General features: G+C 48.5%; 1 protein-coding gene across 1 annotated transcript; it reads right to left on the bottom strand.

The window, feature by feature from the left end:
* Nucleotides 1–6,246: 6,246 nt before the first annotated feature.
* Nucleotides 6,247–19,383, bottom strand: Kcnk18 (potassium two pore domain channel subfamily K member 18). The gene is made up of 3 exons (XM_031385014.1): nucleotides 19,095–19,383; nucleotides 16,443–16,571; nucleotides 6,247–7,052 (listed from the first exon to the last, which is right to left on the bottom strand). Exons 1-3 carry the CDS (start codon nucleotides 19,381–19,383, stop codon nucleotides 6,247–6,249), a joined length of 1,224 nt encoding a protein of 407 aa, XP_031240874.1.
* Nucleotides 19,384–22,991: the final 3,608 nt, after the last annotated feature.

Genomic DNA, 22,991 nt, shown 5'->3' with positions numbered 1-22,991 from the left:
CACACACACACACACACACACACACACACACACACATGGGCTCCTTTTTGCAAATCAAGTGTTACAGGGTAGCTGAACATATAAAACAGAGCAAAGTGAAACAGGGATGGGAAAGGAAGCTCTTCACACAGACAACCACATGGGCCCCTGCAACACTTTTACTGTTACCACTACTGTTACTGTGATGAGACAATGTTGCCAAAAGCAAGGTGTGGAGGAAACAATTTATTTGTGTTACACTTCCACATCATAATCCATTATTGAGGGAAGTCAAGGTAGAAACTCACACAGGGCAGGAACCTGGAGGCAGGAACTGATACAGAGACCATGGAGGGGTGCTACTTACTGGCTTGCTCATCATAACTTGCTCAGCCTACTTCCTTACAGAATCCAGCACCACCAGCTGAGGGATTACACTGCCCACAATGGACTGGGTGCTCCTTCATCAGTCACTAATTAAGAGCATGACCTACATACAGGCTTGTCTATAGCCTGACTTTTTCTGAATTGGGGTTCCTTCTTTTCAGATGATTGTAGCTTGTTCCAAGTTGACATAAAACCAGCTAGCACACCAGAGAAACTGAGACATGGAGACACAGTCCTGACTGCAAGTCCTTAGTCGTCCTAGCATCTAATCACTGTTCAATAAATCCATGTTGACTCAGTGACATGCTAATTACTTTGCCCAGTCCTCTGTGCTTTCCTACAAATACTTTTTGAAGATACCAACCTGGGCTTAAACCTCAGAAAGGCTCCTTAATGGCCTATGATTTTAATATGTAGTACTTAAAAGGGTTTTATTCTGTGATCTAAATTGCAAGGCTCAAAGCAGGGCAGTTAAAGGAGGATGAAAAGAAGCCGTAATTTGCATCCAAGACAGGGTTGTTCTTTGTTGTCCTGCACCCACCTCAGCTTCCAAGTTTTCATTGACTAGAGGTGAGTATCCATCACCATGGCAACAACCAAGGTACTCAGGCTACCTCAACCCAGCCTGGTGGGAGACATAGTGGTCACAGTGGGCCCAGAATTACTCCTAAGTCATGGCGTAATCAAGGGCTCTGATTCCTTGGGAAAAGAGAAGTTTGGGTCAATGTCCTGAAAGGCTATGCTGTTTGCCAGCAGACGTAATATGACAGCAGATCCTATATGCTGAGAATTCCACGCTCACTTCTTTAGGGCTGTGCTCCAGGGTCTGAGCTATGAACCCTGGACACCAAGTGAGTGAATGCCACCAGACTAACCCCGAGCTTTTGGAATGAACAGATGCCAGATGTGCTTGGAGCCAGCTGCTTGGGAGTTTCACGAGAGTAACTGAAGCCAGGACCTCACATCAGAACACAAATGACCCTCGGGAAGCAGAAGAGATCCAAGGGAGACAACTTAGGCTGCTGGCACGCTGGATCAGCACTCGGAGAGATGAGAGGAACGTGGGGTCAGGAGGCTTGTGGAGGTGCTGAGGGTGGAGCCTAGAATGCAGGGCAGGAGTGAGGGATATAGGAGGCTGTGTATCCTCCTCTCATACCATGAGGGCAGAATAGGGTGCATTGGTTCCAGGGAACAGGCTTGAAGCATCCAATATAAGACAGAGGGGAGACGGCAGGCTAACACAGCTGATGTTAGAGCGCGACATAAGTGTGGAGAAAGTGTGTCACAGTGCTACAGCTTCACCTTGCTTATCCGAGCTGCCCAGGCTGTGGAGATCGGGGCCTTGGAGAGTTCTGGTAGCCTTTACTAAATTCAGACGCATACCTTGCAATCTCCCTTTCTTCCCTACCAGGACAGTGAAGGAGTGCTGCCTGACCCACTGGGATTACTGGGGACCATGCCTTTGAAGGGTACATACCCCACAAGCCAAGAGGGGGGTTCTTTTCGAGCAGTTATTACATGCTGGGTCAACTGAGAACTCAGGACTACATGTCTTTCGAGTCTGCTTGATGTGCTGGGTGGAAGAGCGGAAAGAGGTTGAGAGAGCCTCTTTTCCTTTAGTTGACTGCAAGATTTGAGGTCGAGGCCACTCCGAGGCGGGAGGCTGCTCTTCTCCCACCCGAAGTTTTTTCAGGCACCTGAAGCCGCCAAGAGGCCGCAAAAGGCGAATGCGCCACCTGCTGGCCCTGGAGAGCGTGGTCGACACGGTCTGGCGCGCCACCTGGTGGCCACTCGAGCTTGGCCTCGCCAAGGTCCGACAAGAAGGTTCCATGGGTAAGCAGTCTTAATAAGCCAGCTCTGCAGTCTTCAGGATTCCCCCCGCCCCGCCCCCAACCCCGAACTGGGTCTTTTGAGTTGTCACCATCTGTTTCCTCACCCTACCTCACTGGCTGTGCCATTTACACCCACCTCTGAACTCGCCGAACTTAATCCTTTAGTTAAACAGTGTCAGGCTGCCGGACAGCCAGGCAGGGTGATGTCACAGCCTCTGTGCTAGTGTGGCACCCATGCCATCGGTCCTGGTACAGGGGCAAGAGACACAGCAGGTGCTCCTCCACTCCAGGGCCCAGGAACTTGTGAGTAAGTCGAGACCCCTCACGGCTCCCATAGAGTAGTCTGTCAGAGACCCACTGAGCTCTGTATGTGGTGGACAGTGCAAAGGATACTGTGGTTTTACTCAGGTGGCTCCACGTTTAGACAGGGGACTAGAACTTCATCATATTCTGGTGACAGGATGCAGTGGCAACACACAGGAGACGTGAACAAACATTCCTGGTAACCTGGGAACTCTGAGGAAAGTACTCGGAACTGAGCCTAGAGAGCAAGCCTTCCCCCAAACCACAGGGCAAAAATTTGAAGCTCCGAGAGCAGCTGATGGTCTGCTCAACCCTGGATGCAAATCACACTACCCATCAGAGATGTTTGAAAACGCCACTGCCCAAACCAGTGGCCCCTAAGGGCTGAGTGCTAAGGACTGAATATGTCACCCAGAGTCATGTTTTGAAACTAATTTCCAGTGGAGGTGAGGCTGTTAGATGAGGTCAAGAGGTGAGTGGAACACTCAGGACGGGATCAATGTCCTTATGAAAAGAGGAAACCACATGAGATCTCTGTGTGTTCATCAACCAAGAGAGGGCATGCCCCAAGACCCACACCATTCTGTTTGTAGACTTCATGCTCCAGACTCACGAGAGACGAATGTGTGATTAGGTCATTCAAGAGGCTGCCATGGTGTGCAGCTGAATTGGCTCCCTACAGATTCGTGTGTCAAAAGCTTGACCCCCACCTGATAGCTCTGTGTAGAGGTGACTGGATCCTAGCTGGACCCCCCCCCCCCCAGCTAATTGATAGTTCTGTGCAGAGGTGATGGGGTCCTATCTGGACTCCAGCTGATAGTTCTGTGCAGAGGTACTGGATCCTAAGGCTCTGATTTCATCAATTAACCCATTGATGGGTTGGTTCATAGGTGAGTGTGCTAGTAGGTGATAAGGCCTAGTGAGAGGAAGTGAGTCACTGGGGGGGCATATTTCTTGTTCTTGACTCCTCTTCCTCTTCACCCTCCTCCTCCTCTCCTTCTCCCTCTTCCTCTCCTGTCTACCTCTTCCTTTCTGTTACATTATTCTGCTCCATCACAATTCCAAATCCATGCAGCCAAGAGACCACCAACTCTATCCTCTGACACCATGACCCCAAGCAAACCTTCCCACCTTTTTGTCTTCTTAGGTATTTGTCATGGCAATATAAACTATAAATACATAGTCCAGACTGATAAGACAGATAGGGGGCAACAGAAAGTGCTTGAAGCAAGGAGTGAAGTCACCGAGGAAAGGCTTGGTGTTGTGAATTCATATTCTTGCACCTGGAGAGTCTATTTTCTAGAATACACATGTAGAAATACATTGCTGCCTGTGGGCTGCATGACAACAGGGTAGGAAGTGAGGGGCAGGAAGACACAGAGATCCACATCTTCAAAACCATGAAAAGTTCTGTTGCTAGCAGACTGGATAAGTGAACGAGCAAGGCAATTCATCGATTTAATTCACAGAGTATGCATTCCTGACAGCCTCCATGTCTGTCTTTGCCCAGAGAAGAATGTGGCAGGGCTGGGGGTGTAGCTCAGTGGTAAGGTGCTTGTCTAGCATGCATGAAGCCCTGAGTTTGGTCTTCAGCTGAGCTAGGTGTAGTGAGCTAGGTGTAGTGGCAGACTCTCAAGACTCCAGCACTTTAAGAGGTAGAGGCAGAAGGGTCAAAAGTTCAGGGTCATCATTGACTATGTGCCATATCCGAAGCTGCCATGGTCTAGATGAGACCTTGTCTCAAAAATTACAGACAGCCAATGAGATGTCTCAGTGGGCAAAAGTGATGGCTACCAAGCTTGACAGTCTAAGTTTGGTTCCCAAAACCCATGTGATAGAAGAAGACCAACTCCATAGATCATCCTCTGCCACCTGCCCCCCCCCATACACACCTTGGCACATGGGCACATGCACATAGACACACAGACAGACATAGCTGATACACAACCAAGAAAGAAAGGTGGAAGTTACTGAGAAGTTCATACTACCGGTCATGAAGTCACTAATGCTCTGAGGATTCACTTAATTCAGCTTTGTTTGTGCTGATCTGGGTAAATAGGTAGGTCTCTGTAGAACCTCTAGGCACCCTCTAGCCCCATGGTGAGCCCCTTGGAGGGGGCAATCATCAATGAATTTGGGGTTTCGGGGCTTTGCCGCACCTTGCCAGTACTAACAAAGTTTGGGAAATGTCAGACCACAAAACTAGGAGCACTGGCCTGAAATTTCACCTTGGTGCCTTTTGTCTTTGAAATGGTTCTTGCTCACACCTTGGTGATTCCATCGCCTGAAGTAGATCTTCAAGGATTGAAGGAATTTAGAATTTAGAATTAATCCTTGCAGGGTAGAGGGAGAAGGATCCAGAAGGAGAAACTAAAGGAAGACTCTCCTGAGAAGTTGCCTTTGGGAACGGCTAGAATCTAAGACGAACAGTGAGCCCCTAAGAACCAGGTACTTTCTTTTCAAACTATCATCTCACAGCGTTCTCCCCCTCCCCCGTGGCTCCCCACTGTAACACCAGCCACCACTCACCCAGGAACTAACTTTGCTAATTGCAGGACTCAGGTTTCTGAGCTTGCAAGCATCTCATGGAGACAAGATGCGGCCATGAGGTATTTCTAATAACCTTCAAATAAAAGAAATGGTACATGTATTCTTCTCCAACCTTGCCAACCAGGTCTCCATGTCATCTGTCACTGACCTCTTCTTGGTCCTCAAAAGCTGCTTGGAGACAGATGTGAATTAGGATATGTTCTATAGGAGGGGACCCCAGAGAGCCTGATGGGGGAAGGGGTAGATGATGAGGAACAGAGACTAGAAAGGCCATTTCAGAGCATGGTAATGATCACCTGAAGCTGGATACAAAGAGGGGAGATGGTATGCAGCATAGCTCAGAGCTATTGCATAGGAAAGGAAAGGCAACCAGTGCCATCTTGTCCACTAGTTGTCTATGGATAAAGGTTGCTCCTTCTGTGACATTTCTAGATGGTCCAGCAAAGGCTTACACCTAGACTGGCCAAAGACAGTCTACAGCGGGAGTACGATACAGGTGTTGTATATCTACTCCACATCAGCCACTCAGGGGCAGCTCTTGAGTGTCTCTACCCAGGGGGGAACCAATCCCTGATGTGACAACAGTGTCACCATCAAATTCATACAGGTGGCCCCATTCATGGGCTAAGCAGTGGTTTTAGGAGCTCTACCAGAATCTGATCATGAAGACTTCTCCCAGGTTACAACTCCACTTGATGATGTCAGGAGCCCAGGCTGGGGCAGGTGTCAAGTACATCCATGCAGTCATTTGGAGAAACGGGTTACCAAGATACACTTCAAATCATCAGGGGAGGCTGGGGCCATTTGGGAAGTTTTTAACTTCCCTTGAAGTACAAATGCCAAAGACAAAGGTCATTTTTTTCCTTCCTATCACACACACACACACACACACACACACACACACACCAGTGACATCTTGGTTCTTTCATATTTTTAAAATGGTGCCTTTCAGGCAGACAGGGACTCTGATTGACTGGGAATAACAGAGATGACCTTTCTTTCCTCATGTTGTACTTAATAGTGTTGGCCAGGTTTCTGAGGGATCTCCACACTGAACTTGGCCCTCATGTAGGTTGTTTCCCAAGCTTCAGTAGCTCGGATGGCAGATTACCACAGCCCAGGTTCTAACCCTGTATAAAAACAAGGTGGAGGAAGCCTGTCATCACATCCATAGATGACAAAGATACCGGAGCTCTCACCTTTTAGCAGGTAGCGAAACTTCCCTCTGGCAAGCAAATAGCATGAGGGTTTTGTAGGTGTGCAGGAGTCGGTTCTGCATTAGTTTGAAGGCGATGAACAGGATCTCCATCCCCACAATGATGTAGATGGAGAAGAAGAGGAAGAAATGAGGGTGCACCAGCATGATGTCCCCGAACCCGATGGTGGTCAGTGTCACAAAGCAGAAGTAGAAAGCATCCTCGAAGCCTAGCTCGGTCTCCCAGAAGGGGAGGATAGCAGCCGCACAGGAGATATACGCAAAGATGACCAGGGCGATGACGGGGAGAGGGATGTCCAGCCTCTCCACCTGCTGGCCCACTTCATCCAGATTGCTGAGAATAGAACAGGACAGTCGCCCCAGCACCAACTCGGGACAAGAGTTGCTTCTCTCCACGGGCCGCGTGGGTGGTTGTAGCTCGTTCTTTTTCTCTCGAGCAACTAATCTCTCAAACAGCTCCACATTGCAGCTCGGAGACACCGGCTCCCTGCTGGGCTGCGGCTCTATAAGCTCATCAGCACCAGCATCAACGACAATCTGAGGGATGGCTTCCTCTACAGGTTTGCTGACAGGCTGCTTCCGGCAGAGCGGGAGGGAGTGCCACTTGGAGATATCATGAGGGAGGCATAGGAGAGCCTGGAACCGACTGTAAGCCCTGGATAAGATGGTGGCCAGGATGTCTCCTATGTCTGTGAGGACCAGGAACATTAGAGGAATTCCAAAGAGGGCATACAGCATGCACAGGAACTTACCGAGCCTTGTGACAGGGTACATGTGGCCATAACCTGAGAAACAAGACAGCTCGTTGTTGGTAACAGTTTACCTTCATGCACCAGAGGCTCAAAAGAAACCTGCTGTTTCCTCTCCTTAGCATGAAACTTTACACAGCAAAAATACTCATCCTGGGTGGGGTACATAACTCAGGGGGAAAGTTTGTGCTTAGCAAACATAAGGCTACAAGTTTAATCCCCCAGTGCTGAAAATAAATGTATGCATGAATAAATAAATATTTATATCAAAGCACCCACCATGTGTGTGGCATGTATTTCGACAGAGAGGCAGTGTGATGGTTTTTATATGCGTGGCTGAAGGAGTAGCACTATTAGGAGGTGTGGCCTTGTTGGAGTTAGGTATGTCACTATGGGTGTGGGCTTTAGACCTTCATCCTAGCTGCCTGGAAGCCAGTATTCTGCTAGCAGCTTTCAGATGAAGACGTAGAACTCTCAGCTCTGCCTGCACCATGCCTGCCTGGATGCTGCCATGCTCCCACCTTGATAATAATGGACTGAACCTCTGTACCTGTAAGCCAGCCCCAACTAAATGTTGTCTTTATGAGAGTTGCTTTGGTCATGGTGACTGCTCACAGCAGTAAAACCTTACACAGGCGGATAAGAAAGAAGAGAGGCAGCTCATATCCAGCCTGAAAATGTCTTTGGCAGAGAACATGCTGGGAATGAAGCAATTGTCCCCCATTTTACTGCGGCTATTTTAGTGTGTTCCCCTGAGGCTGGGCTCTGCTCACCTAGAAGAGCACAGATGTGAAGTAGTAGTTCTCACTGCATTTTCCCTCCTCCCAAAGCATCCCCCCTTTGCTCCTTTTTAGGGTATCTGGACCTCTTGGTATATTTGCTTTTATGTAACAAGCATTTATTAAATGCCAGTGGTGTGGACAACAGTGTGTATTGCATTAAGGAACAATAGAAAGAAGTCAAAGTTACAACCATGTCGTCAGGGCTGTGAAGATGAGGGAGCTACGCATGAGCGACAGGGAGGTTGTCAGCATGCAGCACTCATATGGAACCACCTGGGTTCACAGCCCAGCCCCAAACCTCAAAGACCTCTGTCTGATTGCTCACATGTTTTGCACTTAAACTTGGAGAAGGGGCAATCTTTCTTTTAAGTGACTAGCTGGGAAGATCCTTCCAGGCTGAGACCTGTGACACTGTGGGCTAGCATATGTGATACCCTGAGAGCTAACATCCACTTAGTGAGCACCTGCTGTGGGTGGTGAGTGGCCAGCTTTCCTGGAGAGGCGTTCTCATCATTTACAAATGGGAAAACTGTGGCAAGGGGCAGTGACGTAGCTTGGCCCAGTGCATATGTCTGGTTAATAGTAAAACTTGGGAGTCTAGTCTACAAGGTTCTTCAGGCCTCAGCAATGCTGGGAGTCTCGGGACAGAAATCTCATTTAGGAAGACTTGACTAGCCAGCGCCCTCCAATGTCTGCGTTTCTGATACACTCACAGAAGGATGCTCCCTTCTGTAGGATACAGGAGCCAGAGCAGGGCCAGCAGCCCCTTAGAATAGGCAACTGGAGCTTCTATAGCTATTGACAGGCAAAGAAAAAAACTTTGTTGTGGGTACTTGTGTTTCATCTTTGATTAATACAGAAAAATACATCAACTATGTAAATTGACTCTAAGCAGGCTGAACACTGGTCTCCTCTCTGCTTATGGCTCCCTGTTGGAAATTCGTTCTCCCAAGTGCAGACCATGGGATGCCCACTTCACCTAGGTAGGAAGGGCAGGGAGCTGTGGTCCTCAAAGGTTCTCAACAGACTCCTTTCATCTGTCTCTAAGTACCACACACCCTCAGGCTGGGGGCTGGGCAGGGGCCACATGGTATCAGGGCTGGTTAACTTGTGTGTTCACTCACCCAGTGGGTAGTTACTGGGTGCTTAGTGGACTCCTGTCTGAGGACACGGATCTGACCTCGCTGGGCCTCTGTTCAGGGGATGCCAATGTCAATCTAATACCCACCAATGCGACTGTATGAGGCCCAGTCATAGAAGGAATAGAGCAGTTATTATAAACGTGATTTTAAAAAAGGCTTGCATGTGGGATTTAGGCTCAGCGAAGATTTCTCGGTGAGGTGACTTGAACAGAGATGGAAAGGGGAGTTGTCCTCATTTACTTTTGTTGCTGTGATTAAACACTGGCCAAACCCACTGAGGGAGGAAAGGGTTTGTGTGGTTTACAGGTTTATAATCCATTGTTGAAGAAAGCCAGAGCAGGAACTTGAGGCAGGAACCTAGAGGCAGACACTGAAGCAGTGATCATGGGGGAACCTTCTTACTGGCTTGTTCCCTGCCCATGTTCAGCACCTTTCTTACACTGGCCAGGCCCATCTTTCTGAGGATGGTTCCACCCACAGTGGGCTGGGCCCTCAATTAGCAGTCAAGAAAAGGCCCCATAATTATAGAGAAAATATCTTGTGTATTGTATGGATGCATCACCTGTCAATTAAAAAGCCTATGGCCTATAGCTTAGACAAGAAATGGGAAGTGGGACATCTGAGAGGAGAAAGAATTCTGGGATAGAGCCAGGTTCTATGGGAGGATGGGAGGAGTCAGCCACATGGTACCTGAGAACAGGTAACCATCCACATGACAGAATGTAGGTTAAAATAAATGGGTTATCTTTAGTTGTGATCTAATCAGAGTAGAGTGTAGATGTTTGGCCAAGGGCTTTGTAAATATATTTTGGGTCTGAGTCTTATTTCTGGGAGCATGGGGCTAAGAGGAAGAACCAGGCCATAACTTCTATACATGATCATGCCCTCATGTTAATTATCTGATGGAGGCCATTCCACAATTGAGGCGTCCTCTTCCCAGGTGTGTCAAGTTGACCATCAAGATTAGCTAGCTCAGGGACCAAAAGCTGTCTGTGTGCAACTCTTCTGTGGCACTCATGCAGCTGAGTAGCTTGTATATATTGAAGGTGTTACAGAGAGCTGAAATCCAGCCTGCTGTGCACTCACCAAGCTATGAACTCAGGACTCTGTCTCCCTAGAGAGGACTCTAAACTTTAACTAAAGAGTCTCCAGAGTAAAGCTGCCTCTCTCTATATAAGGAATCAAAACCAGGCCAGTATAGTGATTGAATAAGAATGGCCCTGTTAGGCTCATGTATTTAATGCTTACTCACCAGGGAATGGAGCTTTTTGATAGGATTAGAAGGATTAGGTGTGGCCTTGTTGGGGGTGTGTGTCACTAGGGGTGGGCTTTCAGGTTTCAAAAGCCCAAGTCAGGCCTAGATTCTCTCTCTCTCTCTCTCCCTCCCCCTCTCCCTCTTTCCCTTTCTCTTCCCTCCCTCCCTCTCTCTCTTCATACTGCCTGAGGATCCTAATGTAAAAAGAACTCTCAGCTACTTCTCCAGCACCTTGTCTGCCTGGACACTGCCATGCTCCCACCATGATAATGGACTGACTCCCTGAAACTGTAAGCAAACCCCCAATTAAATGCTTTCATTTTTTTAAGAGTCACCTTGGTATAGTGTCCCTTCATAGCAATAGAACAGGGTCTAGGACAGGCAGTGTTGCTAGCAGACATCAATCAGAGGGAGGCTAGTAGGGTGATTCTGGAGAGGAGAGAGATCTATGGATTTAAGGAAGGGACACCAGCTGAGGCAGTGGTGGCACACACCTTTAGTCAGAGGCAGACAGATCTCTGTGAGTTCAAGGCCATCCTGGTTTACAGATCAAGTTCCAGGACAGCCAGAGCTTCACAGAGAAACATGGTCTTGGAGAAAAGGAGTGGGGGTGGGGGGAGATACCTTGGAGTATATGAAAAGTGCTAGGAATTGAAACCCAGAGCTGGCATATCTGAATCCTCTCAGATAGGATGATTGTTGAGTGAGCTTCCACTCAGAAGTTTGGCAGGGTTAACAGACACAGAGGAGCAAGCACTGTGGTTGAGGTGAGGGAATGGGCCACCTTACTCTGACTCATGAGCTCTGTGACATGAGCTAAGACATTTTCTGAATTGCTGCAAATTCCTTGGGTGCAAAATCAAAGGGCAGCACTTAATCCCCAAGGTACTGGAGCAGGGCCTGAAATCTCTGTTACTTGGGTGGGATGCTGAGGCAGGAGGATAGGAAGTTCAAAGCTAACTCTGAGCCTGGAGCATCAGTAAAGACCCTATGCCCAAGCTTCACGTGGGCCCCTCAGAGCCATCAGCCCTTAAGGATGTCACAGGCTATGAACAAGTTCCCCACACAAGAAGCATCTCATTTTCCAGATAGAGTACTCTGAGCTACTTCTTCAGCACCTTGTCTGCCTGGACACTGCCATGCTCCCACCATGATAATGGACTGACTCCCTGAAACTGTAAGCAAACCCTCAACTAAATGCTTTCTTTTTTTAAGAGTTGCCTCGGTATAGTGTCCCTTCATATCAATAGAACATATTCTCATGCACTTCAGGAAGCTAACAAAAGGCTCTTTAGAGGTAGCCGCCTCCCCTCCACAGCTTCCAAGGTCAGGGCATGGAGTTAAATTTATTTCAATTTAAAGAATCAAATCTAATATTGCTTGCACAGTCTGTAAAGTGCCTTTTAGGATCAAAATCCCCTGCACAGCAGAACTTCTGGCAGTCTCCATTACTGCCCACATTTAATGGACAACAAACAGATAAGGCAGATGACCTCTGGAGGGTCACATAGCGGCATCCCACAAGAGCCTGAACCTTTCACCTGAAGACCTTGCCCAGGAATATGTCTAACCCAAGGTGGGCTTCCTAAGACCCTCTGAGTGAGATGTGTTTACAGTCCAGGAGATCTGCTACCTTCCAGAAAAGAACCCTGGGAAACCATCTCTGAAGGCACACAGCCCCATGCAGGGAATGGGCTATCTGCCCCAATTATCAAATGTTGAAACACAGAATGGAAAACTACCACTTCCTATAATGCATTCATTATTCCGATACAATCACTCCACTGCACTTAGCCTGCCAAGTATTTAATAGCCCACACATTTCTCTTCCTGACTCCAGGGGGCTGAGCCAGGTGAGAACTGACCAGCCTCACACCTATCAGGTGTCTCCTTTGTAGCATCAGGGACAGTTGTCTTTCAGGTGAGTTGGAGAGGCAGGGCTGAGAAGCATTACAGAGGGACTATTGTATCCAGCAGTGGTCACAGGCAGTATTGACATCCTCTTCCAGTGTACTTTTGGGCACAGGCTTCCCTAATTGACTCACACAATAGGGAGTGGTTTGGCGTTCCTGAGATTTAAACCAAGCTAATGTGTTTCAACTACATCAGGGATTTGAGGCCTTGACTCCCATTAGAGACACCTGGAGGGCTCATACGGCTGTCTGGGCCTGGATTCTAATAGGGTCTGGGGCAGGGCTCATGGGGGTTTATGGGAGATAGGGAAGAGATTAGGTTATGCAGCTGGGCTGAGAGCTTGTGTGCACAATGTCTCCAATGTTAGTGTGTATGAGAGGCGGCAGGAATGGCGTAGCTGGTAGAGGGCTTGTCTAGTGCACACCAAGGTCTGGGATCAATACTCACACTACGTAAGCATTGTGGCACATCTCTATAGTCACAGCACTTGAGACATGGAGGCAAGAAGATGAAAAACTCAAGGTTCTAGAAAGGCCAACTGGTTAAGACTGAAGGTTCTCAACCTGTGGGTTGTGACCCTTTTAGGGGTAGAATGAACTTTCATAGGGTTTGCCTAAGACATCTGGAAAATACAGACATTAACATTTGATCCATAGCAGTATTGAAATTACAGTTACAAGATAGCAATGATAGTAATTTTATGGTTGGGGATCACCACAATGAGGAACTGTATTAGAGAGTGACAACATTAGAAGGTTGAGAACCGCTGGGTTAAGGCACTGCAGATGCCTTATTTGATGGTGCTGAACGTTAATCTGCTCAGTTGTGTGGACTCCATGGGTCCAGCATGCCTTGATCTGTTATGCTAGGCTGGTGTGGTTCTCAGCAGACTCCATCTGGAAAAGCCTGGACACAGACTGGGGGCAGTGTAAACCATGCTCCTGTGTCTAGTAGGTAGAAGACAGAGATGCTTCATAGCTTCCTACAATGAACGGGCTGGGTTCCTATGACAGAGAATTATCTGGTCACAGTGGCCACTTGTGGTCTAGATCTGACCAAGTTCTTGAAGGAGGGGTAAAAAGACAACCTAAGCTTGTTCTGTTAGCCCCCAGCTTCTCCCTGACATCTTACTCAAGATGGCTTCTCCCCTGTACCATAGTTCTTTCATGCTGGTCCCTGGGCTTAGCTTGGGGCTTGTGATGGTTAATCTCAGTTGTCAGTGTTTCAGGATCACCATGGAAACAAGCTTCTGAGATGGCTGAGTGATTTCCTAGACTGGGTTAAAGGGAAGATAGATCATAAATTCTCTGAGCTGTCCCTTATTGGGCAGAGGAAGCAAGCTGAGCAGCAGCTTTCATTACTCTCTGCTTCCTGACTGGACACCATGTTGCCCTCTGCCTCAGGCTCCTGCTGACACAACATCCCTACCAGGAGAGACTGCGCCTTCTCCCTGTGATCCAAAACCAGCTCTTTCTTTTCTAAGTGACTCTTCTCTGGCATTTCCTCTCAGCAAGAGAAGAGGTAACTAACAGGGATTGATCACTGGCCTGCCTGCCCTGGCCATCCTGAGAGCCCTTGTGAGAACTAATGGAGGTTATCCATCAATCACTTGGGCCTTGCTGTGCAGCTGTGGTTCCTATGCTTCTACTAGTTACCTACATTACCCACCTTGCCTGTCTCCAACTAGACCCATGGCTGCAGGAGCTCTCTTGGAGCTTGTGTGTTGTATGTTGCATGAGGTGTGGAGACAGATGCTGAGGTCTCAGTGAGCAGCCTCTCTCCCTGGTCTTTCCTTAAACTGCCCTCTCCCACTTAGGAGTAGATCCATTGGATATTGGTCACCCAGTGAGTCCATCTCTTGCTAAGGCCATTTGGGAGGCAGGAGGAGATAAATGGGAAGCTTCTAGAAACAATATCTCTGCTGTTTATAGGGAACTCAGGGAAGAAAGGGGATAGTCAAGCCCTTTTCAAACTACATGCGTTTATGTCTAGAAGCGATGTGGACCCTCTGGGCCTCTTGGGACCCATTGAGCAAGAAGGAAGCTTGATATTTAGTGTAATGGGAGCTACACATCTGCCCTAAACTGAATGTACTCACATCAGCCTCTCCCTGGTATGTATGGAGGCAGGGGGATGACATAGTCGTCTTGCCCACAGGTTGAGTCAGATGGGTCAGGCAGCTGCTGAATGTGCTGTGGCTGCCATTGACATATGGTCTCAGTCCACCCTCCCAAGTGCCCTAGAGATAAGTCTGGTGGAGGTATGGGTAATTTATGAGTCCCAGTATCAGGCTCAGAGAGTCACATCTCTTTAGAGGTTACCCAGCTTTGAGTCCTGGTGACCAGGCTCCAAAATCCGTAGCTGACCACTGGGACATAAGGGGCAGAACTCAATAGCATCTCTGTGGCTCCTGTGGGTCCAACCCTCCCAGGATGGGAACCTGCTCTTTTCAAGGGCATGAAGAATCTCTTCTTATCCTGGGAACATGCAAGTCAAGTACAAACACCAGATATGGATGGCCAGCTCTGTCCTCTCTGGGAAGTCTGCCCTTCCTAGGGCCATCATGTCCTCCAGGCTCCACAGAGGGGCTCAGAAATCCAAGCTAACCTGCTGCATAAGCACAGCTTCCTGAGCAGAAGACAAAGGTCTGAAGCATCTCACAGACCCACAAGGTCAGCCCCTCACCCCTTGAAAGAATGGTAGTAGACTAAGTCCTAAACTCCATTTGTGGGCACCAATTCCACTCGCTGTGTGATCTCAGCCTGTGATGTCACCTCGCTGGACTCAGAATGTGGAACTCAAATTCCTGAAGCCCATTTCTGGGGCCTCTGTGAGCACCATACATGGACATAGTGTGGATTGTGTAAAAACTTTTGCATGCACAGAAAGCACACTAGGGTGTTTGGACCCCAATTCTTGAACACTCCGCTTCATTCCATGTCTATACCACACGCTCCTCTGTAGCTCCCATCATTCTCAACGAGTCACCACCTACCACTTAGATGCCAAGGGTCTGAAGGCCGCTCCCCAGTCCCAGCCTCAGCCCAACTCCAAGTCCAGGTTCTCAGGAGCCCTAGGCATCCAGGCCCCATCCCCACTACTTTCCAGCCTTCCCATCCTCCAGAAAGCCTGATGCGAGCCTGGAGTCTCCACTCCACGTTCCAGATCTTCCCTCAGGAGGCCTTCCCTGCCCTCTAATCACAGCTGTTGTCCCAACTTAGGTTGTCGTTATTGCCCATATGGGCTTTTGGAGAAGTTTCATATGGCCATTTTCCCTCCAGGTCCTGTGCTGAAGCTGTAGGGGTCCCTGGGAGGCGAGCTACCAACTATTTCCCTGCTGGAAGTCTGCTGCACATCTAAGAATGTGAAGTCTTTTCAGCCGAATGACCTCGCCTCAGTCTCTCTCATTCTCTCTCTCTCTCTCTCTCTCTCTCTCTCTCTCTCTCTCTCTCTCTCTCTCTCTCTCTCTCTCTCTCTCTCTCTCCCCCTTGCTCTCTCCCTCCCTCCTCTCTTTACTTCTGATATATCTCTTTATAGCCCCAAGTATTTAGTTTAGTTTGTGTTCTGCTCTCTCTCTCTCTCTCTCTCTCTCTCTCTCTCTCTCTCTCTCTCTTCCTCTCCCCCTCCCTCCCTCTACTCTTCACTCGTGATGTACCTCCTTATAGCACCAGGTATTTAGTTTCTGATCATGCCTTTGATTATACTACGTGATTGCTGTAGAATGTTCTCATCACTCAACCACTCCACCTCTCTTCCTTTCCACCCAGGAACTCCAGCAGGTCAACAGAATGTTACCCCTAAGAGGACTTTAAAACATTCTCATGGTTAGACGCCCCCACCTAAGGCTGTCCCTGTTCTCTACTTTCAGGACCCTTTGAGCACCTCACTGCCATGCACAAATCCCATTTGATCACCTGTGTACTTGTCTAACTTGCCCAGGACCCTGTGGGTTGGAGCCATGTCTGCCTTCTCCCCAGCTGATATAGGCATGCAAGGTGGGCCAACTGCTTCATACATGAGCACTCAGTCAATGGTACAAGAAGGACCACAGTCTGGCCTGTACCTTGTTCACCAGGGCCCTGGCCCAGGCATGCAGCTGCACCTCCTGAAGAAGGAAGAATGCCATCTTCTGATTTGCCTTCCACCCTGGGGCCTGTAGACCAGTAGCAGCCCTCCTTGCTGCTGTACTCCTTACACCCCTGGCCTAGGAGAAGCTCCGGAAACCACTGCTCCTTGTATTAGATACAAGGCTGTCTCAGCATACCTGCTAGCACATGCCCCCATGTCTCTCCCAGGCAAGCTGTTATTTCCAGCAGGACATTCCCCCACTTACCCACTGTGCTGAACACTGTGCAGCAGAAGAAGAGAGCGCTCAGGAAGGACCAATCCTCAGGCGCCTTGAACCACTGGGGCTTGAGCTGCTGCAGATGCGCACACAGGTCCTTCCTGCTACCTTCAACCACTGGGGAGAGACAAGAGGGATGAAAGGGCCACCTGTGCAGACAGTCCTGCCCAGTGAGAGGACAGGGGCCAGCAGCACCGCCACCCCACCCCACCCCTATTGTCCCCAGCAACACTGCAGCATGGCCATCAAAGCCATCTTTGAAAACACTTCCACAGCTTGGATCCAGCTACTGGTGTCCATGGAGACTGGTGTGAGCTAAGCAGTCTTGGGGGATTTCTTCCTTCTCTCCTGCCTCCCTCCCTTCCTTCCTTCCTTCCTCCTTCCTTCTACAGTCCCAAACTACTTTCTTTTTTAAAGAAAAAGAGGGCCCAAGCTGAACCCCAATGCTATAATAACCAAAGATATCCTTGAGTTTCTAATCTTCCTGACTCCACCTCCCAAGTGTTGGAATTACAGGCATGGGCCATCATGGCTGGTTTATGTGGCATCAGGGCTTTATGCTCTACTGAGTGAGCTGCAGCCTTAAACCGCTGAAGGATTTCTTAATATTTGAAGCATTTGTTTCATGATTTGCTTTGTTTTATTACTGTTTGGGTATTTGGAGTTTTGCTGCTGTTCTTAATTTTTGAGGCAGTTGAGGCAGGGTCTTGGCTACATACTCTTGGTTGGCCTAGAACTTGCTATGTAGAACAGGCTGGCTTCAGATCATACAAATCCTCCCATCTTTACTTGTTGGGTGCCCAGATTACAGTCATGTACCACCACGTCCAGCCTTCTTTATTCATTTTAAAGAGGAATAAAAGCCTCTGCCATCTCTCTTGCAGAATTCTAAACTAAAAGCAAAGGGCTTTCAGCAAGGCCGATTGTGGTAAGATGCCCTGGCTCCTGCAATACACAGAGCCACAGGCTTGATGAGCTCACTAAGCTCCCAGCTCAGCCTGCAGCTGTCTCTTGGGATGGAAAGCCTTGGTCCCTGGACTCAGAGCATGGCACAGAGCCTGCCCACAACGGAAGCCACTACTCATTGTAATTGAATGGCACCAGCCTGGGAATCTGGCATCTAGACTCACCTAAACTACTTACAACTCTAGACAAAGGGCTCCTTTCTGAGTCTCGGTTTCCTCATTTGCCAAGCAGTGTAGTTTGGTGGTAAGTTCAGACTCTACAGTAAAAATGCCTGGGATAGAATTCCTGTCTTGTTGGCTTGTATGTGAACTCTGAACGTTATGTAACCTTCCAGGGCTTCTGTCAAAAGGGAGGCAATTCTTACCCAAGGTCAGGGTGCCTAGGGGTGGGGAGGACTAAGTGACAAAATGTATGATGCCATCTAACTAACACGTATTAGCTCTTAGTACCCTATGCTCCATGACTGCACACTCTGCTGGTGTGTGTCCAGGATCCCCTATACAAATGAGATTTCCAGTCCAGCCTCAGGGATCCTGATTGTGTGAATCTAGAAGAAAGTCTGGAAATGTGTGCTTTAAACAGATCCCCTGAGTGAATCTGAGGTGGGGGCTGGTTCAGGGAGCCCTGAACTCGATGAAGATGGGAGTCATAGAACAGCTCCAAGCGTCCCAACGGCACCTCAAGCATCTCCCTGGCAACTGAGTAGAACCATCACTCTGACAAAGTCCCTCCACAGAGCGGGACTCTACTCCCTTAGAGCAGCTTTCCCTCAGCCCCGGCTGCTCCCAAACCATGTCCCCAGGAAGTACCAGCATGCAACGGCCATGCAGAACTGTGAGCAGAGGGAAGCAGGCTCCCGAGCCTTCAGCTCCTGTTTTTGTTTTTTTTTTTGTTGTTTTTTGTTTTTCCATTTATCTCTTATTCTCTTTTACTTTCTCTTGTTCTGCTGACTATCTTTCATCTCTGGTCTTCTCTTGCTCTGTTGATTATTCCTTTGCAGGACCAAACCAAGGGATACAATACAGATGGACAGGCACTAAGGATGCCTGTTGAGCATCTCCTGCCTTGCAGAGACCTAGTATGTCTCATCTTCACTTTAAAAGGGTTCTTACTACTGGTTGGTCTCTGAAGGTGGGTCCCCTTCTCTCCAGTAGGCTATGGTCCTGCTGGAATGGATCCCACACACTAAAGCTAAAACAACAACCTGGCTGTCACCAGTCCCCGCCCCAGCCCACCACACACACACACACACACACAAGCCCACTACAAACAGACTGAAATAGGAATCAACTTGTTCATCCTGGGGAATCCAAGCTCAGTTTGGATGGTTCCTTGAAGTCTCAGAGAGAGTTGTACCGCTGATCCTGCCCACCCCACCAAATCTCCAGTGAATAACTCTCTCCTAAGCCCTGGGGGCCGGGTGGGGCTGACGGGAGCCTGAGGCAAAGCTGGGAAGGGAAAGCTGGGCATTAAGAGCACCTGCTTACAGCTCTATCTTTCCTCACTGCACCCCTGGGAGGGCTTCTGTCCAACTCCCAACTGCTCAGAGAACAGAAGTGAGACTCGGGGAAGTCATTTGCCTAAATTCTGTCAGGAGTGAGAGTGTTACAGGCAAGGGGCTCACAGTCTCCTGCCAGGGCACCTCCAAGGCAGTAACAGCTCCTCGACACCTACCTGTCAGGTTACATTTCAGTATGTTACACAGGTCGTCCAGGAACTTTTTCAACTCAGGGTTCTCCTCTGCTTCTGGATCTGGACGGCCCTCGACAGCGGAAAAGAGAGCAGCACCCACCAGCGCATAGGTCACCAGGCAGCAAAGGAAGCAGAGGCCAGGTAGAAGCTTGCCCAGGGCTTCAGGACAGCATCCCCTGGCCTTCCCGAGGGCCTCGGGGCAGCATCCCCTGGCCTTCCCCAGGGCCTCGGGGCAGCATCTCCCGGTTTCAGGTGGCTCTTCAGCCTCCATCCTCTTGGAGCAGCTGAAGGCAGGTCAGGAGGAGTGTGTAGAGGAGGCTGGAGCATACAGCCTGGGAGAGGAAGGTGGGAGTGGCTGGAGAATGGCCGGGCTCCAGCCTTAAGTGGATGGTGCGCGAGCTTCCCAGAGGACTCGGAAGCAGCCGGAACCCATCATGTTCGGCTCATCCAAACAACTGGGATGGCGCCCCTGCTAGCGCCCCAAATTGTTATTGATCCTCCTGGCCAGCGCCAGAGTTTCTGGCGGGGGCTTTGGGAGAACCTCAGAGATTGTTTTGTACTTTGCTCTGCCTTTCCCGTTCTGAAACTGCAGCTTCGGTTTCCAGGTACCAAATCTGTCATTCAGTACTTAGTCAAAGGACTGTTCTTTCTGAACTGTTCAGACACCTCTTTCCCCGGCATACCCAGAATACTGGACAAGAGGAATAAAACTTAGTACAGCATAGGCCTACTGTTTCCAAAATGCTGGAACCTGTTTGGGTCTCTCAGTGGCCTGGAACTTGCCAAATAGACCAGGCTAACTGATCAGGAAACCTATCCACCTGTCTCCGCCTCCCCGGGCTCCGCCTCCCCACTACTGGGATCAAAAATAGGTGCGGTCAGGCTCTGCCCTTTTCTCCTTTTTTTCAAATGACGATTTTGGGGATTGAACTCAACGTTGGCAAGGCACATGCTTTACTATCGGAGTCATCTACCTAGCCTGAACTTACTGTTTATTGAGTTCTTCCTCCTCTAGAGGAAAGTAAATCTTTCTAATTCAAGGTGAGTGAAGTGTTATGGCTTGGATATAGTTGTCCTCCCAAATTCTCTGTTGGGGAACTCTGTCTTTTGGGCCCTATGTGGCTATTGCTAGCTGGAAGTCAGAGCATCTGTGAGACATCCACAAGGCCCCTCCCAATTCTGAGGATATGTCAGAGGCTGGGGAAGGGGACTCTTCTTGGGTGATGTAGCTGTCTATGAGCTGCCCATTCACTTCTGAGTGATTCCAAAAGACTTGTGTTCACCAAGCTGGACTTGGGTAGAATTGTCTCTCTGCTGAGTCACTGTCTCTATCTAAGGTGACTAGAAAGAGAGCCTCTCTTGGCTCAGCAGGCAAGGGTGCATGCCACCAGGCTTGACAATCTGAGTTCCATCCCCCAAATCCACAAGTGAAATAAGAGAGCTGGCTTCTGCAAGTTGCCCTCTGACTTCCATGTGTGTTCTGTGGTATGTGCATGCATGTGCACATACACACACACACACACAGAGACACACACACATAAGTAAATATAAAGAAACTATGAAGAAATAAACTCCCAGGGTTGGAGGAGATGATGGCTGGACAGCTAAGACCTCTGGCTGCTCTTCCAGAGCACCTGAGTTCGATTCCTAGGACTCACTTGATGACTCACAGCTGTCTGTAACTTCAAGAGATCCAGTGAATCTTCTGGGCTCCACAAGAACTATATATACATGGTATGCAGACTTACATGGAGGCAAAACAACCATTTACACAACATAATAATAAAAATTATTTTAGAAAGAGTTTTTAGAGTTTATTAATTATCAGTAAAATAACTAGTCGCCGTCATATAGGGCTTGGAAGGACTAAGTCAGCCGGTCAGGAAAGCAGCCACCACATGAGGATGCTGTCAGCAAAGTAGGCTCTCACCAGATACTGACACCTTGGACCTCTAGCCCCAGAACTGCATGAAATTAGCTTCTATTCTTTATAAATGACCCAATGTGTGGACCAAGATGGGAGGAATAGCACAGTTCTCCTGAAGACCCTGGCCACCATATTCTTCTCCATTCTCTCCCCCAAGTCCTCCCGCCTCTCATACAGGCATTCAGGGGCCAAGCTGCTCAAGCATAAATAACCCACCAAGTCTTTTTCAAGTAACGAGAAGCCAATTACACGCCTACATTAAGCATGGCATTGATTCCTAAAGATCAAATTGCTGTGTTACAATCAAGTTGTACAGCCAACTTTATATTTGTATCCTGCAGGTTTAATCACAGCAGGGGCGAGTGTGGGAATGGAAGGAAGAAAGTCTTCATATAAAAGGTTGGCAGGAAGAGGGTGGGAGAGAAAGCCAGACCTCCAAGGCTTGCTTATTTGACTCCACCTACCCACATGTGCAGCCTCCAGAGAACTACTTCTTGCTTAAATTTCTACTTGTAGTCCTTTGATTCTGCCCTGAGGAGAGGTCATGTGGTCTGCCACAGGCTTAACAAGATAAGGACAGTTCTTCCAGAAAAGACATGCAAGGCTGGAGATATAGCCTAGATCGCAGGAAGCTTGCCTAGGATGAATAGAGCCCTGGATGGTTTCCAGCCTTGCAGAAACATGATGTCCTGGCATAGGCTCATAATCCCAAAATTTGTGAGATGAATAAAAGAATAGGTTCAAGATCATGCCTAGTGAGCCTGAGGCCAGCCCAGACTACAGGATGCTGTCTCAATTAACAAGTAAATACATAAGTTAAAAGACATGACACCTTCTAGAAAGGAAGACTAAGGCAGTCACTGACAACCTTTGCACATGAATACCAGTTCTTTACCTAGACCAATATGCTGTTGGATAGGAAAATCAGGCCAAAACTGCACACACACACACCAGCCAGTGTACTAGGAGAATAATGTAGGTCATGGGGTTTGACTATGAAATGTCTCCCATAGCTCATGTGTTCTAGCACTTTGGTTTTACTCTAGGTCTCTGGACAACCTAGTCTTTGGTTTTTGGTTACCAAGAGTGTCTGGTGTGGGCTCTGTCTTGAGGAGTGGGCTTAAGTCAAATCAGATATTGCTTGGCCAGTTCCACAAGTTCTGTTCCACCATTGCCCTAGAATATTTTGCAGGCAGGACAGATTGTAGGTCAAGGTTCGTGTTGTTGTCCATGTTTCTCTCTTGGTAGCCCATACCAAAGAGACTAGAACATAGGGGTGAAGTCTTCATGTAGGCGCTAGCTTAACTTCTCCATGTTCAGTGAGTTGTATGGTTGTTGTCCTTGGTAATGGGGTCCTGCAGTCAGTTTGCAGAGAGCAATCTTTTTTTCTTAGCAACAGCCTGGGTTGTTTGGTGGTTTCCATGGGGACTCCCTTGACCAACAACTCAATGAAATGTTCCCAGTCCCACCAGTGGAAGCCTCGTCTCAAGAGATGGCCAGTTGAGACTCTGTATCCTCCATTGCTAGCAGTCCTCTTTAGGGTCACCATCATAGATTTCAGGAAGTTCCCACTGCACTAGGTTTCCACATCACTCCCCACATGCCCCCAATTCCAGCCACTTCTCCCCATATTCTCTCCTTCCCCCCATATACTCCCACCTGGTCTCACTCATTTCTATCCCCACCCACCCCAGTTCACCTATAAAATCTATTCTGTTCTCCCACCCAGGAAGATCTCTGTGCACACCCCACTGCTCCACCCCAGCTCCTCTCTATAACTAACCTTTCTGAGATTGTAGCTTGGTTATCATTTACTTAAATGGCTAATATCCACTTATAAGTGAATACATTGCATGTTTGTCTTTCTGAGTCTGGGTTATCTTACTAAGGGTGATTTTTTTTTCTAGTTCCATTTGCCTGTAATTTTCATGATGCTGTTTTCTTTAACAGCT

Source organism: Mastomys coucha, unplaced genomic scaffold, assembly GCF_008632895.1.
Source record: "Mastomys coucha isolate ucsf_1 unplaced genomic scaffold, UCSF_Mcou_1 pScaffold21, whole genome shotgun sequence".
In the NCBI taxonomy this organism is placed as follows: domain Eukaryota; kingdom Metazoa; phylum Chordata; class Mammalia; order Rodentia; family Muridae; genus Mastomys; species Mastomys coucha.
The sequence above is the reverse complement of the archived record's forward strand: the minus strand, read 5'-3'. Positions and strand labels throughout refer to the sequence as shown.

Coding starts and splice junctions, on each gene's coding strand:
- Kcnk18 (XM_031385014.1), bottom strand. CDS start 19,383: ATGGAGGCTGAAGAGCCACCTGAAACCGGGAGATGCTGCCCCGAGGCC. Junction 16,572..19,094: donor ACTGAAATGTAACCTGACAG/GTAGGTGTCGAG, acceptor GTCTCTCCCCAG/TGGTTGAAGGTAGCAGGAAG. Junction 7,053..16,442: donor CACAGTGTTCAGCACAGTGG/GTAAGTGGGGGA, acceptor CTTGTTTCTCAG/GTTATGGCCACATGTACCCT.